General features: G+C 35.7%; 1 protein-coding gene and 1 pseudogene across 1 annotated transcript in view; one reads left to right on the plus strand and one right to left on the minus strand.

Annotated features, from left to right (window-relative positions):
• STT3B (STT3 oligosaccharyltransferase complex catalytic subunit B) overlaps window positions 1-17097 on the plus strand; it is a 106388-nt gene that overhangs the window by 32699 nt on the left and 56592 nt on the right. Inside the window, exon 2 of the mRNA XM_045436418.1 lies at window positions 14712-14820. Within this exon, the coding sequence (XP_045292374.1) occupies window positions 14712-14820 (109 nt within the window). The remainder of the gene's footprint in view (window positions 1-14711; window positions 14821-17097) is intronic.
• LOC123575975 lies at window positions 10607-11806 on the minus strand (annotated as a pseudogene).

Raw genomic sequence — 17097 nt, forward strand, 5'->3', positions numbered from 1 at the left:
TGTCATTTACTTCCTGCTATGAATTAAGTGAAACTTTTATTTCTTACCTTTTCCAGTTCAAATTCTACATGGGCCATATATTATGTTTCAAAAGCTAGTCCCAGAAGTATTAGGTGCCTTTAGGTTAGTTATAGCATTAAGGATAACTATATACTATTCTTCTACTTAATTCATTCTTAGGCATTTTCCAATTATGTTAATTTTTTTTTACCTGACACACTGCCATATTTTTGTAGAGAACTGGAAAGTTAATTAGACATATAAAACCCTTTCCCACCTCAGAGGTTTCTTTTTGAAGGTAGAAAAGCCATAGGTTAATTTTAAGGCTGAGGCATAATTTTTTATTTAACCTTTAAGATTGAGGGTATATTGTGATATTTTGCTTCAGCACATAATCACGAGATTTTGTTGTTGTTATTGTTTTGAGTGTACATTAGGTATTTTATATTAGATGAAGTAAATCCAAAACCAAATGTACAAGTGGTTACATCTCCGACCAAATTCATAGAAGGAATTCATAGAGGCAGCTGCTAGTGTCCTTTTCTCCTTGTTCATAAAGGTAGTCCTAGTTTGCAAATGGGGTAGAATTTAGTGTTTGTTTTCATAAAGAAACAATACCGTATATGCTGGATAAGGCTTAAACCAGCTTGTAAATTTCTACTTAAGCTGTAATGTTTTGAATACAGAATTGTACTATCTCTACTAGAACCCAAGAGATAGAACCTTTTTTCCATAAATAGGATTCCATCATTTAATCTCATGCTGCTACTTTAAGGGGTAGTCTCTTCTCCCTAAATCAAGGACATACGCTTTGCTTAATTTTTGAAAGGTATGTTGTGATGAAGAAATAATAAACTATAGGATTTGCAAGGATTTAAAAAAAACCCAAAACAGGTGTGTGGCTTTCAGAATCAAGTTCTTTATTCCTATTTTCTTACTTTCCATTGTTTCCTGTAGATACAGGGAAAAGCAGTTATAGAATGCAGTGTCTTAGAAAGCCAAAAGACACTTTAGGTCTTACCTAATAAACATTGCAGAAGAAAACAAAATTAACGTATCTTAGCTTCTATGTAAAGGTGGGTCTTGTAAGCCCTCTTTTATTTTTTTGTTATTGTTGTTTAATGTTTTTATTTAGAGAGAGAAAGAGTGTGTGTGCAGGGGAGGGGCAGAGAGAGAATCTCAAGTAGGCTCCATGCTGTCAGGACAGGGCCCAACATAGGGCTTGATCTCACTATGAGAGCAAGACCTGAACCAGAATCGAGAGTCAGACACTTAACTGACTGAGCCACCCAGGCACCCCTCTTAAGACCTCTTTTAATTTGTAATATGGCTATTGCTGTTTCTTTATCAAATTTAAAAATCACATGTACTCTTTCATCCCCATTTTTTTCTCACATTTTTAAACTATCAGTTTGCTTGTTACTGGCAAGTAGTGGAATTACTGATATGCTTCTTTCAGAAATTAAACATGTCCATGTGAGAATTATTTTGTCTGTCTTAATAAAGTCATTTTTCCACACACTGGAATGCAGAGTGGCTCTAGAGATTGGGTTGAGAGTATTTGGGGGAAGCATTCATTATTTTTAAAAAACTTTCATGAAAATGTTACATAAACCAAAAGTAGACCCATAATGATCTTCATGTAGCTATCATCTGTATTTAATAATTGCCATCTTTTGTCACACTTGTTTCAAAATAAATTATTGAAGTTAAAATACTGAAAGTTGTTTGACAATATTAATAAAAGATGGGATATATTTAAAATCTGATTAGTGTTCTCAGACTATTTTAAGATAGAGGTTATTTTACCACTTGTGTTTCTTTTATTTCCATTTTATTTTGGTGACTCCTGACCTTTAATACATTCATTTCTCAGTCAGTTTACCTAGTTTTACTTGGGGGAAGCTATAATTTGTATATGAGAGTAAGTTTGTGTGTGATATTTTCCATAATAAAGTTTACATATATATGTATTGTGTGGCTGGCTATTCAAAGACAGCGTATATGTAAACTATACACGCACATACATATACACATACACATTCATGGGAAATTTGAAACATACACAGAAGTTAGAGCTGGGGAACCTGGGTGGCTTAGTCAGTTGAGCGTTCAACTCTTGATTTCAGCTCAGGTCCTGATCCCCGGGTTCTTGGATCAAGCTCTGCCTCAGGCTCCTTTCTGAGTGTGGAGCCTGCTTAGGATTCTCCCTCCTTCCCCAACTCCCCCCCCCCCCCCCCCCCACCGCCGTCTCTCTGTCTCTCTCTAATAAAAAAAAAGGTAGAGCTAATACTATAATGAATCTTGAGTACATATAGCCCAGCTTCAACAGTTACCACTTTATGGTCCTCTTGTTTTGTCTCTATCACCCCACTCCAGTTACTTAAACATTTTTTAAATACGTAAATTGGACATGCTGAGATTGAAGGCTGCTTTTGTGCACACAGTTGCTTGGGTTTAATGAAGAAGGGAATAGAAGACAAAAATTTAAGTCTGTGTTCCAATGACTGGTGTGCCAAAAAGGAGAATTAACTAAAACATTAGTTGAGTCTTGTGAGTGAAGTGCCATGGACTGGGATACCTCCAAGTATAAAAAAATCACTAAGGAAAAATATCTTAGGTGAACTAGAGTAGAGGTTCCCATGTGACGTTTTCAAAGCACAAGTGAAAATGGACTGGAAAAGGGAGGATAGAATATTACAGAAGCTTCTTCAGGAGTGAATTTCAGGTTTGAGAGGATTGCATGAAGAAGAGAGAGTAAAATGTATGCTTGCGGTGGGTTTCTGTGTAGATGGAACAAAGACCTCAGAAGGACCATGCTAAAATTACTCAAGAAGGTGAAACTAAAAGCTGATAAATTCATTTTTCAGTTATTTACTATAATAGAATCCAGAGTAGTTGTGTTGTTGGTCCAGATGCTTTTTATATTTGTTTGGATTGGGTTGTTGGTTTGTTCTCCTAATTTATTAACTTTTCCCCCCTAGATTCTTTTTGTAAGAAATTGAGATTAATTAACATAGAACAGTAGATTAGTTTTAGGTGTACAACATAATGATTTGATATATGTATATACTGCAAAATGATTACTACAGTAAATTTAGTTTTAACATCCATCACCACACCTATAGATTTTTTTTTCTTGTGATGAGTTTTAAGATCTATTCTAATAGCAACTTTCAGATTCACAGTACAGTATTGTTAACTATAGTTGTCATGCTGTGCATTACATCCTAGGACTTAACATATAACTGGAAGCTTGTACCTTTTGACCACCTTCACCCATTTCACCCACCTCTTGTCCCCCAGTTCTGGCAACCATCAGTTTGTTCTGCAATTATAATTGTAAGTGAAATCATACAGTATTTGTCTTTATCTTATTTTACCTAGCAGATCCCCTCAGGGTCTATCCTTGTTGTCACAAATGGCAGCATTTCCTTCTTTTTAGTGACTGAATAATAATATCTGTGTGTGTGCGTGTACACACCGCATTTTCTTTATCCATTAATTGATGGAATCTTAGTTTGTCTCCATGTCTTGGCTGTGCTGCAGTGAACATGGGGGTGCAGATATCTTTTTGAGATGGTGATTTTGTTTCCTTCAGATAAACACCCAAAAGTGGAATTGCCAGATCCTATGTGGCAGTTCTACTTTTGGTGTTTTGAGTAACCTCCATACAGTTTTCCATAATGGCTGCACCATTCCTACTAACAGTGTGCACCAGGGTGCCCTTTTCTCCACATCCTCGCCAATACTTGTTTTATTTCTTGTCTTTTAAAAATAGCCATTCTAACAGGTGAGGTGATATCTCATTGTGGTTTTGATGTGCGGTGATGAGCACCTTTTCATGTACCTGTTGTCATTCGTATGTCTTTGGAAAAATGTCTATTTAGTTCGGATTGAGTTTTTAATATTCCCAACTGAGGGATTCTGGGAATTCACATAAAAGAAAATAATCAGACTATACTTGTATTAACAACTGAATCTGCAACATAGGGTCATGATAGTTTATAAAATTAGATTTGCATGCTTCGGGTTTAATTTTTATAAATATAATTTATATGTATGTGTGTAAGTACAGACACACACGGTGAGGAGTACAATTATGTGGTTGTTCAGTTTTGAATCAGAATTTCCTGTTAGGCTCCAAACTTCTGCATCATTTAATTAAACAATATTTTTAACAACAAGGAAAACTTTTTTTTTTTAATTTTTGTTTATTTTTGCAAGAGACAGACAGAGCACAAGTGGGGGAGGGGCAGAGAGAGACGGAGACACAGAATTCGAAGCAGGCTCCGGGCTCTGAGCTGTCAGCATGGAGCCCAATGCAGGGCTCGAACTCATGCACCGTGAGATCATGACCTGAGCTGAAGTCAGATGCTTAACCAACTGAGCCACCCAGGTGCCCCACAACAAGGAAAACTTTTAAAAGATGATTACTGTTTATAAAAATTTTGACTAATATACATAGGTATCAATCTTGTGAGCCAAAACAAAATACTGAAATAAATTAGATGAAATAGTTAACCTCACTGGTTAACATCACTGCAACTATATGTAGCCTCAAGAACTTTGTTTTCATTTCTATTGAAAAATACACTTTTGTCTTTTATTTTTCATGAAGATTTAATTTGAATAAAGTTTCCATGCCCTTATAGTTTGAAATGTAGTAGATTATTCCATTTTGGAATTTCATATTGTGTATCTTAACTATTTCAATTAAGTTTGTTTACTTTGTAATTAATATGATTCTATTTTTCTGCTGACTGAAAAGATTATCAATTTAGAATAAGTATTTGCAAGGTTTCTGGTTATAAAGTTGATGTAAAAATACCAGATTTCCTGTCAGTGTCAAACAAGTTTTAAAAAATAATTGAAGATACCATTAAAGATGGGAATAAATCTAAGCAAAGATGTTGCAAGACCTCTAAGGTGAAATTATACATTTTCTGGAGAGACATTAAAGAAGATTTAAATGAAGGAGATAAACTACATTTATGGATTTGATGAGTCAGTATTGTAAAGATGTTAATTCTTCCCAAATTGATATATGGAGTTATGGACTTCCAATCAAAACGCCACATGTGTTTGGGTTTTTTTGTTTGTTTGGGTTTTTTTTTTTTTTTTTTTTTTTTGATGGAATTGACAAGCTTATTTTAAAATTTATGTAGAAATGTAAAAGGACAAAATAAAAAACACATGTAAAAATGTTGTACCAGATATCAAGATATAATTTGAAGCTCCAGTAATAAAGGTTGCATGTTATTTTTTAAAAACAGTTTTTAATGTTTATTTTTGAGGGGGGGTGCAGAGAGAGAGGAAGACAGAATCCAAGGCATGCTCTTGACTCTAGCTGTCTGCACAGGGCCTGACGTGGGGCTCAAACTCACCAACCGTGAGATCATGACCTGAGCCAAAGATGAATGCTTAACTGACTGAGCCACCCAGGCGCCCCAAGGTTGCATATTACTGATGCAAGACATAAAAGCCACTTGAACAAAATAGAATCCAAAAACAGATCTGTACATTAACAAACGCTTAAAATATAATGGAAGTGGACTGTAGAACAATGGAGAAAAGATCATTGTTTTAATAAATGATGGGAGAATGATCATATGTAAGGAGGAAGTAAAAATAAAATTGAATCCCTATTTCTTACCATGTGTAATAATCCATTCCAAGTGTATTAAGGACTTAAATGAGTAAGTTGAAATTGTAAATGGTCATGAAGAAGAAAATAAAACAATATCCTTATGACTTTGGGGTAGGGAAGGACTTGTTTAAAAGCACTAACCCTGTAGCAGAAGGTTGGCAAATTAGGTTTATGTCAAGAATTTTTATTCTTTCAAATACCATTGTGAGTGAAAAGAGAAGCCACGTAATAAAAGAAGTTTATAGCTTATAAAGAACTTACTTAGGGGCACCGGGGTGGCTCAGTCAGTTGAGCGGCCGACTTCGGCTCATGTCATGATCTTAACGGCTCGTGAGTTCGAGCCCCATGTTGGGCTCTGTGCTGACAGCTCAGAGCCTGGAGCCTGCTTCAGATTCTGTGTCTCCCTGTCTCTGTCTGCTCCTCCCCTGCTTAGGCTCTGTCTCTCTCAAAAATAAACATTAAAAAAAGTTTAAGGAACTTGTTTAAATCACCTAGGAAAAAAATGTCTAAAGCACTTGAACACACATTTTACCCAAGAGGAAATTTTTAATGGCTAATAAATATATGAAAAGTATTCAACCTCCGGAGTCATCATGGAAATGTCAACACATAGTTATCATTGTTGGCAGAAATCATGTTTGATAATCCTGTGTTGGTAATATTACCAAGCAACAAGAACTCTTGGATAGAATGTCCACTTTTTATTTACTTATTATTTCTATAGTCATAGTTAATTTTGCTGTCACACAGGGTTGTTTAGTTGAGTGCTGTGTCATCTGGGGGAGGAGTGAGAATGTGGTACTGTGTTACGGGTCTGAAAAAAAAAAAAAAAGTAGTGACTGCTCTGACACTGAAAGTGCCCTGTAAAATGAGAGTGTATTGCCTTGGGGCTCCTGGGTGGTTCAGTTGGTGAAGCATCCAGCTCTTGGTTTCGGCTCAGGTCGTGATCTCACGGTTTGTAAGTTCCAGCTGTACATCACACTCCGTGCCGTCAGCAAGGAGCCTGCTTGGGATTCTCTCTCTCTCCTTTTCTCTCTGCCCCTCCCCGTGTGCGCCCTCTCTCTCTCTCTCTCTCTCTCTCTCAAAATAAATAAACTGTAAAAAAATGTACTGCCTTTTGTAGTCCTGTTGTTTCACTTCCAGGGGGTAAGAGATGAAAGCCATAGGACATTCAGAAGAACCTTCATGCCGGTGGGTTGGAAACTGAGCCAGAAAATGGGTAAAAAATAAAAGACAATTCAGGCAGGAGGAAAGTAGACTGAAAAATCAAAGAGAATGGGTATGTGAGAATCCATAAGGGAGTTCTGGGAGTCTTACATACCAGGAGTAACTTGATCCTGGGGATAAAATGGGACTAAACATTCTACTTCTGTTTATGTTTAGTTTTTAGGTACCTTAACTAGATTTTCAGTAGAATTTTAATGAGCTCTCTTGTTTAACTTTTTGATTATGCCTTCAGGTTTCCATCTCAGGAAATACAATTAAATCAGTCTTAGTCTTTAATTTGGGGATACCATTTAAAATTGGCATTAGGTAGCTTTCTGGGAAGCTGTCGTGATCTCACACCCACTGGAAAACATATTTATGAAATCAGTTATTCATTCAACAAATACATGAGGGCTACTGTCTACTACATGCTGTTCTAGATGTTGGAGACACAGTAGCATTCTAATTGGGAGTATTTATCTAGTGAGGTAAATGTTAATCAGGTGAGCTAATGTGAGATTACATCTGTGGCAAGTATTAGGAAGAAAAGTACATGGAACATTTTCAGAACAGTATCCTAGAAATGTGCTAAGGTTTGAGGATAAGTTATTTACACCAAGAGAGGGGAGATATTAGTCATCCAAGGAAAGGGAATTAGTAGTAGTCTGAAGATCCTGGGAAGGAGCAAAATGAGTCTGGAGAACTGAAGGATAGATTCAGTAGTGAAACCCCCTCCTCCCAAATCTGTGGTTTCGCTTTCCGTGGTTTCCGTTAACTATGGTCAACTGCAGTCTTGAAGCAGATGATTCTCCCATCAGAAGGTCAACAGTGACTACATCACAGTGCCTACATCATTCATCTCACTTCATCTCATCACGTAGGCAGTTTATCATCTCACATCAGCATGGGAGGATGAATATGGTACAATAAGATATTTTGAGAGACCGTGTTCACATAACTTTTATTACAGTATATTATAATTCTATTTTATCATTAGTTATTGTTAATCTCTGTGCCTAATTTATAAATTAAACATTATCATCATAGGTATGTATATGAAAAAATGTATTTAGGGTTCATTGCTATCTGCAGTTTCAGACATCCACTGGGGGTCTCAGAACGTGTTCCCCACAGATAAGGGGGGCTACTGTGTGTGGCTTTGATTATGTTAAGAAGTGGAGCTTCTTTCCCTTTAATTTCTTAAAATTTATTAAAAATTTTTTGGAAGAGGAAGCCTTTGAATAGTTTAGCAGCGGGTTGCAATATGATCGCATTTGCATTTTGAAAAGATGTTCTTAAGACATATAGATTGGGGAATTAGGAGATGAGCAAAAATGGATCTAGGGAGATGAATTGGGAGACTACTGCTGTAGCCTAAGGCGATAGCTTGGATCAGAGTGCTAGTACTGCAGTAGGAAAAGAGTAGACAAATTGTCCAATTTGTTGATGTATAATTCTTCATAGCAGCCTTTTATGATCCTTTGTGTTTTTGTGATATCAGTTACAGTAGACAAATTTTAGAGATCTTTAATAAGAAGTAGTATGACAACTTGATTGTGATTTGTGTATAGGATGTGAAAGAGAAGGAATCATCAATGATTACATCTAAATTTTTGGCTTTAATTTAGATGGCAGAATGCCCTAAAAGCAGACATAGTGTATATATTCGTTTGGAGGTAGGTAGGAAGAGTCTGATCATGAGTTTAATTGGATGTTGAGTTTGAAATGCCTTTGTGACATTCAAGGTAAAACTAAACCCAAATTTAAAAAAACCTACGTAGAAAAAAAAAAATAAAAAAAAATAAAAAAACCTACGTAGGCAGGGAGATAATATTGGTAAGTTGTTGAGCATGCTGGTAATACTTGTTGAAGAGACCCAGTTGTGACCAGCATCTTTTGGGGAGAGTTAGAATGAATTAATGAGAGGATCTTGGGTAGACAAGGCTGCCTGTACAGAAAGCAGGAAGAGGACTAGAGATAGGAGGTAAAAATTAGGAGACTTGTAGTTATCCTTAACATTTTGAAATTTATCGAGATTGTGTATGAGGCTTTTTTTTTTTTTTTCCTCCAGTTAAGATAAACATGAAAACTTCTGGATTTATCTTTAGATTTCTTAATTTTTTTCATAATACTTCTTTCCAGTTCTATTGACATATAATTGACAAAGTTGTATATATTTAAAGTATATTGCTTGATGATTTGATAGACATAAATTGGGAAATGATTAGCACACAATTTAATTAACACATGCATTGCCTCAGGTAGTTACTTTTGTTTTGATGAGGGCTCTTAAGATCTACTCAACAAATTTCAAGTATGCAATATAGTATTATTAACTATAGTCACCATGATGTACATTAAACCCTTATAATTTATTCATGTTATGACTGACAGTTTATACCCTTTGACCATCCTCTCCCCATTTCCACATCCCCTGGCAACCACGATCCTACTCTGAGTTAAACTTTTTTTAAGAGTCCACTTATAAGTGGTACACAGTATTTTTCCTTCTGTAGCTTGTTTCCTCATAGCAGAATACCCTCCAGTTTCATCCATGTTGTTACAAATCAAATAGAAAGATTTCCTTTTGTGTTGTGGCTGAGTAATATTCCATTATATATATTTACGTTTTCTTTTTCCATTCATCCATTGAAAGACACGTAAATTATTTCCATATCTTTGCTGTTATGAAAGTGCTGCAATGAACATGGGAGTGCAGATACCTCTTCCACATACTGATTTCATTCCTTAGGATATATACCCAGAAATAGGATTGCTGGATTGTATTGTGGTTCCATTTTAAAGCCTCCATACCATTTTCCATAATAGCTATAACAGTTTATATTCCCACCATCTCTGTTGGAGATTTTTTTTTCAACACCCTTGACAACATTTGTTACCTCTTACTGATGATAGATAGCCATCCTGATAGGTGTGAGGTATATCTCATTGTATTTTTGATTTGCATTTCCCTGATGGCTAGTGATGTTGAGCATGTTTTCATGTATCTGTTGACCATATGTTATCTTAGGGATAATTCAGCTCCATTTAAAAATCCGATTTGGCAGGCTCCTGGGTGGCTCCGTCGATAAAGCATCTGACTCCGGCACGGGTCATGATCTCACGGTTTGTCGGTTCGAGTCCCACATTGGGCTCTGTGCTGACAGCTCAGAGCCTGGAGCCTGCTTCGAATTCTGTGTCTCCCTCTGTCCCCACCCCTCCCCCACTCATGCTCTCTCTGTCTGTCTGTCTCTCTGTCTCTCAAAAATAAATAAATATTAAAAAATTAAAAGAAAAATCAGATTTGGCAGCGCCTGATTGGTTAAGCATCGACTTCGACTCAGGTCATGATCTCACAGGTTCGTGAGTTAAAGCCCCATCTGGGGCTCTGTACTAACAACACAGAGACTGCTTCAGATCCTCCGTCTCCCTCGCTCTCTGCCCTTCCCCCACGCGTACGCTCTCTCTTTCACAAAATTAAAACATTTTAAAAATCGGATTTGTTTGTTTGGAGGAGGTTTTTGTTGTTCTTACTGAGTGCTATGGTTCCTTATTTATTTTAGATACTGACTGCTTATTCAATATGTTTTGCACATATTTTCTCTCATTCCATAGGTTGCCTTTTCATATCGTTGTTTCCTTTTCTAACTTTTTGGTTTGATATAGTCTCTTTACTTTTGCTTTTGGTTTTGGTGTCCCCTCCCGGAAAAAAAAAAAATAATAATAATAATTGCTAAGGGCAATGCCAAGGAACATTTTCTGTGTCTTTTTTCCTAGAATTTTGTAGTTTCAGGTCTCACGTTTCAGTCTATAATAACTTGATTTATTTTATTATTGTCATGTTTTCACCATCAAAATATATGATCTTGGGCTTTCCTTCTTGGTTTGGTATAAAGGCAAAAGAGAGACATTGGCTGTTGGACAACGTTAAAGCGAATTTCAGGAATGTCACTGACATCATGACCTTTGTGATCAAATCCAGCAGTCAGAACCTCATCATTTTCCTTAACAAAATCCAAACAATCATCATTGGGTACAAAGGCTGTGATTTTTTTTTTTTTTTTTTTTTTTTTTTTTTGCCATTCTTGATCAACTGGACCCTGACACACTTCCTGATGGGAGAATTTGGCTGTTTGGCTTCAACCCCAACTTTTTCCAGCACAGTTCCTTTTGCATGAGAAACACCACCTAAAGGGTTGGCGTTCAGGGCTGTGACCATTAAATGGGCTTTCTTGTACTGTTTATCATGCCACTTCTGATCTTGTCGGTGGCCATGGAGCATCCTGGAAGTATGAAGATCTTGAACTCGCCCATCCTGCCTGCGCCACAGGCCTGAGCAAAAGAGCTCTAGAATACATTAAAATACATTAAAAATACATTTAATGTTTATTTATCTTTGAGAGAGAGAGAGAGACAGAATTCTGGCTGGGGGGAGGGGAGAGCAGAGGGAGAGGGAGACACAGAATCCAAAGCAGGCTCCAGGCTCCAAGCTGTCAGCACAGAACTCGATGTGGGGCTCAAACCCATGAACCATGAGATCATGACCTGAGCCAAAGTTGGATGCTTAACTGATTGAGCCACCTAGGAGCCCCGCTCTAGAATACATTTTAGGTTAATTTGTGTGTATGGTGTAAGAGAAAGGTCCAATTTTATGCTTTTGCATGTAATATCCACCTTTCCCAACACCATTAAATAAAAAGACTATCCTTTCCCCATTGTTTGTTCTTGGCACCCTTGTCAAAGATTATGTATAGTGTGGGTTTATTTCTTGGCTCTGTATTCTGTTCCAGTGGTCTATTTCTTTGTTTGTGCCAGTACCATACTGTTTTGAATACTATAGCTTTAAATAGAGTTTGAAGTCAGGAAGTATGATCCCTTCACCTTTGTGATACCACATTCTTTGTCAAGATTGCTTTCTATATTCAAAGCCTTTTGTGGTTCTAAACACATTTTTAGATTTTTTTTTTTCTGTGAAAAATGCCATTGAATTTTTATAGGGATTGCATAGAATCTGTAGAATGCATTGGGTAACGTGGACACTTTAATGTTAATGGTTCAATTCAAGAATATGAGATATCTTTCCATTTGCTTGCCTCTTGCATTGTCACCATTTTCAGTGTGCTGGTCAGGTCTTACACCTTTGTTAAATGTATTCCTAAGTACTTTATTGACTTTAACACTATTGTAAATGGTGGGTTTGTTTTCTTAATTTCTCTTTCAGATATTTCACAGTGTGTAGAAATGCAACGGAGTTTTCAATGATGATTTTGTAACCTGCACCTTTACTGAATCCTTTTTATTCTACAGTTATTTAGTGGAGTCGTTAGGTTTTTCTGTAGATAAGATTGTGTCTTCTGCAAACAATTTTACTTCTTTCCCAACTTGGATTCCTTTTCTTTTTCTTGCCTAATTGCTCTGGATAGGACTTTAGTTTTGTGTTGAATAGAAGTGGTGAGAGTGGGCACCTTTGTCTTGTTCTTAATCTTAGAGGAAAATCTTTCAACCTTTTACCATCGAGTTTGATGTTAGCTGTGGGCTTGTCATATATGACCTTTATTATGTTCAGATTACCTTCCTTCTATACCCAATCTGTTGAAAGTTTTTGTCGTGAAAGGATGTTGAATTTTGTCCAATGCCTTTTCTACATCTGTTGACATGATCATGATTTTTATTCTTCATTTTTATTAATCTAGTGTATCACATTTATTGATTTCCATATGTTGAACCATCCTTGACTTCCAGGGATAACCTGTTGGTTGTGCTCTATGATCATGGTGTGTTAAAGAATGTGCTGTTGGTTTGCTAGTATTTTCTTGATTTTTGCATATATGTTCATCAGGGATGTTGACCTATAGCTTTTTTTGTTTTTTTGTTTTTTTGTTTTTCGCCTTGTAGTACCTTCATCTAGCTTCAATTATCAGGGTAAGTCTTGTCTCATAAATTGAGTTTAGACATGTTCTCACTTCTTCAGTTTTTTGGAAGAGTTTAAGGATTGGCATTAATTATTCTTTAAGTGTTTGGAGGAATTTGCCATTGAGGCCATCTTTTCTTTCTTGGGAGGTTTTTGATTACTGATTCAATTTCCTTATTATTGTTCTGTTTTGATTTTCTATTTCTTCCTGGTTCAGTGTTGATGTAGGTTATATGTTTTTATTATTAGTTCATTTCTTCTAGGTTGTCCAGTTTGTTGGTGTGTGTTTGTTCATAGTTGTCTCTTAGAATCCTTTGTATCTTTGTGGTTTAGGTTATAATATTTCCCCTTTCATTTCTGATTTTATTTATCTGAGTCTTCTCTCTTTTCTTAGTCTAGCTAAAAGGTGGTCAATTTTGTTTATCTTTTCAAAAACATCAGTTCTTAGTTTAGTTGATCTTTTGTTTTTCTAGTCTCTATTTCATTGATGTCTGCTCTAATCTTTGTTATTTCCTTTCTTCTGCTAACTTTGGGTACAGTTTATTCTTTTTCTAGTTCTTTGAGGTGTAAAGTCAGGTTGTTGGAGATCTTTTTTTTTTTAATTTATTTAATGTAGATGTTTGTTGCTGTAAACTTCCCTCTTAAATCTGCTTTTGCTGCATTCTGTATGTTTTACTATGTTTCCATTTGTGTTTGTCTCGAGATATTTTTTATTGTCCTTTTTATTTCTCCTTTGACCTATTGGTTTTTCACAACTGTTTTTAACTTCCACATGTTTATGAATTTTCCAGTTTTCTTCTTGATTTCTAGAGTCATACCATTGTGGTTGGAAAAGATACTTAATATAGTTTTAGTCTTCTTAAATTTGTTAAGACTTGTTTTGTGACCTAACATTTATATCCTGGAGAATATTCTGTGTGTGCCTGAGAATAATATGTGTTCTGCCACTGTTATATGGAATGTTCTGTATTAATCTGTTAGATCCATTTGGTATGAAGTGTAGTTCAAATCCGGTATCAACTTACTGATATTCTCTCTGTATGTTCTGTCCAGTATTCAAAGTAGGGCATTGAAAGTCCTCTAATATTATTTCATTGTTCTCTATTTCTGCATTTGGATCTGTTACTATTTGCTTACTATATTTAGGTGCTCTGATGTTGAGTGTGTATATATTTATAATTGTTATATCCTATCAGGCTGCCAAGGCCTGTCTTAGGTAGTCTCTGTAGGTAGTCTTATTTCTGCTTCCTATGGTATTCTTCCATTTGTTTTTGATGCTTTCATGTTGCTTACTTTTCTCAAATATTTGATATTTGGGTGTGTTCATTTTTGTATTTGATGAAATTTGTCTAAAAATGGTCCAGTGCATTTCTTCTCATTTATCTTTTGTCTTTCATTGATTAAATTTCTCATTCCTTAAGGTCATTCTTGTTTTACAGTGCTCTTACACTTTATTTTCTTATGGTTTTAGTGCTATTATAATTTATTGCTTATTCCTGTAATTTTTAGGGTTGTAGGACTGAAGGCGATCATGTCAAGTTATTCTGATGCTGTCTTCTGTCAGTAGTTATTAATCTTTTGAGAGTCATTGACTTGGACCGTGTGGTGAATTCCATGTACCCTCACCTTGTTTTGTTTAAATCCATAGCCATGTACTGCCTGCATCCTAAGCAATGACCAAATGTTATTTTGAGCATTACTCATTTTGTAGGCATGGGTTGGGGGTTGGGGGGGGGGGGAATGGGCCTTTGTTTTTAGTTATATTAGTAGTATTATAAGCCTATTCCTTGGAGAATAATGTTACTCAGTTTCTGTGAAAGAAATATTTATGTAGCTATAGAGTTAAATATAAAGATATTTGTTTTTATAATATTAAAAAGATAGAGCTACTTGTTTCTAGTAAGCAAACTTTCATAACATTTCCTTTTTTCCTGTTTTTTCTAGGTTTAACTATAGATCAACACATCATCTTGCATCTCATGGGTTCTATGAATTTTTAAACTGGTTTGATGAAAGAGCATGGTATCCACTAGGAAGAATAGTAGGTGGTACTGTAAGTATCTCTGCAGTTATTTACGTTAATCACAAAGTTTTATAGTTATTTGAGTAAATCATTAGTTACTAAGGTGATGGAGATCCTTGAAACCTTTGTATAGTTAACTAATACAGTTTTCTGTAGCTGATTATCCAGTATTTTTTTATTTACTAAATCTCTTCTTGACACTCCCTCCCCACCCCTTCCCTGCACATGTTTGTGTTATCTCATACTAGCCACTATTTCTAACAAGGGGAGACTGGGAGGGGAGATTTCTTGTCATAGTACATCTTAAGTTCAGGTTATTTGCGGTTTTATTTTATTCTGTAACAACTTTGTTGAAATCATATTTTTTGGAAGGAAATCGAAATTTAGAAGAATCAGATAGTTTCAATTTTTAGGTCCTAAAGCTGCCCTAAATTACTTCAGGTAATTGAGTATTGATCATAGCTCATGGGAAGCTATTATATTCAGAATGTGACATAAGGGAAAATATGTATGGGATCTGGAATGTAGGAAGAATGTTAAAAAGAAAATGATAGGTAGACATCTATGGGGAACATATATTTAGCCTTATTTTTTGTTAGAAGTTTATCACTTTTGTTAGATTTCTTCACCCAAAGAAACTTTGATGTTGTTGATTATCTCCATTATATATTTGTCTTTTGTTATGTGAATTTCAATTTATTTCCTTCCCCACATTTTCTTGAGATTATTTTGATGTTTTTCTGACTTCTTGATACTTTACTCAATAACCTTTCTTTGTTTTCATTTCATTTCATTTCATTTCATTTCATTTATTATTTTAGAGAGAGAGCGCACACAAATGGGAGAGAGGTGCAGAGGGAAAGAGAAAGAATCTTATGCAGGCTCCACTCCGAGTGCAGAGCTGTACGCAGGTCTTGATCCCACAACTCTGGGATCATGACCCAAGCTGAAACCAACAGTCATGCTCAACTGACCACCTAGGCACTCCTGGTGTATTTATTTTAAAACTATAAATTTCCCAATAATCACTGTTTTAGCTACATTTATAATGTATAAGGTTTGATACATAGTATTTTTATTTTCATTCAAGTTGAAATTTAATTTCCATTATAATTCCCGCTGGTACACGGATTATTTAGAATTTGAGTTTTAAACATAAGAGGATTTCCTAGTTATCTTTTTTTACTTTATGCTTCTATTATGGTTAGAGAACAAACAGAAATTTCAATCCTTTGAAATTTTTGAGACTTGATTTGTGGCCTGGCATATAGCCACATTTTATAAATGTTCCCTCTGTGTCAGAAGAATACGTTCTCCATGATAGTGAGATGTTTTTCTAATCTGGGGCATCTTCTTATCCTTGATGTAAACAGAGATACAGAAACAAGGAGAGGAGTCATGATGGTCTCCAGGGCAGATAAGGAAGATATATCCTGTTATATACCTTAGTGCAGTATTTGATGAGTACAGTTTGTTTCCTGGCATGTGTATAACTTTTTATTTTGAATTCGTCGTCACTGGAGGGCTTGTTTTCTTCTCCAAGTGTCCTGGTATTTGGGACCATTTTTGTAATACTTTTTTCTCATTTGCTTTCACCCTAGCCAATAGGGGTTTTACTGGTTTTAGGACAGTTTTTAGAGGTTATTTCTCAGCTTGAGGCTTCTTACATCTGAAGTTGTTGTAAATGTGGAACTCACATTTACACATGTATTGAATGAGTTTCTCATTTTGTTTCTATTCAAAGCTTTTGAAGTAAGGCAAAAAAGTTCCTTACTGTTTCCCTTGATGGGTGGGTATAATTTGTCTAGTCTAGTTCCATAAACAGACCCTGGGTTTGTGCTGGGAATTAGGTATTTTCTCTGATCCCTGTCTGGAGCCGCCGTGCTAACCTCCAGTCTCAAAGATGTGTGTCCAGCCTGGAGTGTTTTTATTTTCTCATTGGGGCTCCGTTGGCATCAGAACCTACTTTAAATTCCTTCTATGTTTTTGGCATCTAGAAGCTTCCCTTTCTTGTGAGCTTAAATATGTTTTTGTTGTTGTTGGGTGGGTGTTTTTGTTTGGTTGGTTTTTAAGGTCCTTTGCTCCTATGCTTGTATGTATTTTGGCTATATTTTGTGTATCAACTTAGTCTGCCATATTATCTTGGATGTATTGATTACCTTAAGAGGTATTTTCGGATTCATTTTCATTTTGTTTTTTAATATGGCTGTCAAAATTGTGTGTTGGGACCTGGTATTCTATGTGAAAAAGCACAAAATTTTAGTTTTTAAGAATTGTGATGATTGCCACACTTTACCCCCTTCTTTA

Source organism: Leopardus geoffroyi, chromosome C2 (genome assembly GCF_018350155.1).
Source record: "Leopardus geoffroyi isolate Oge1 chromosome C2, O.geoffroyi_Oge1_pat1.0, whole genome shotgun sequence".
Taxonomy (NCBI): Eukaryota; Metazoa; Chordata; class Mammalia; order Carnivora; family Felidae; genus Leopardus; species Leopardus geoffroyi.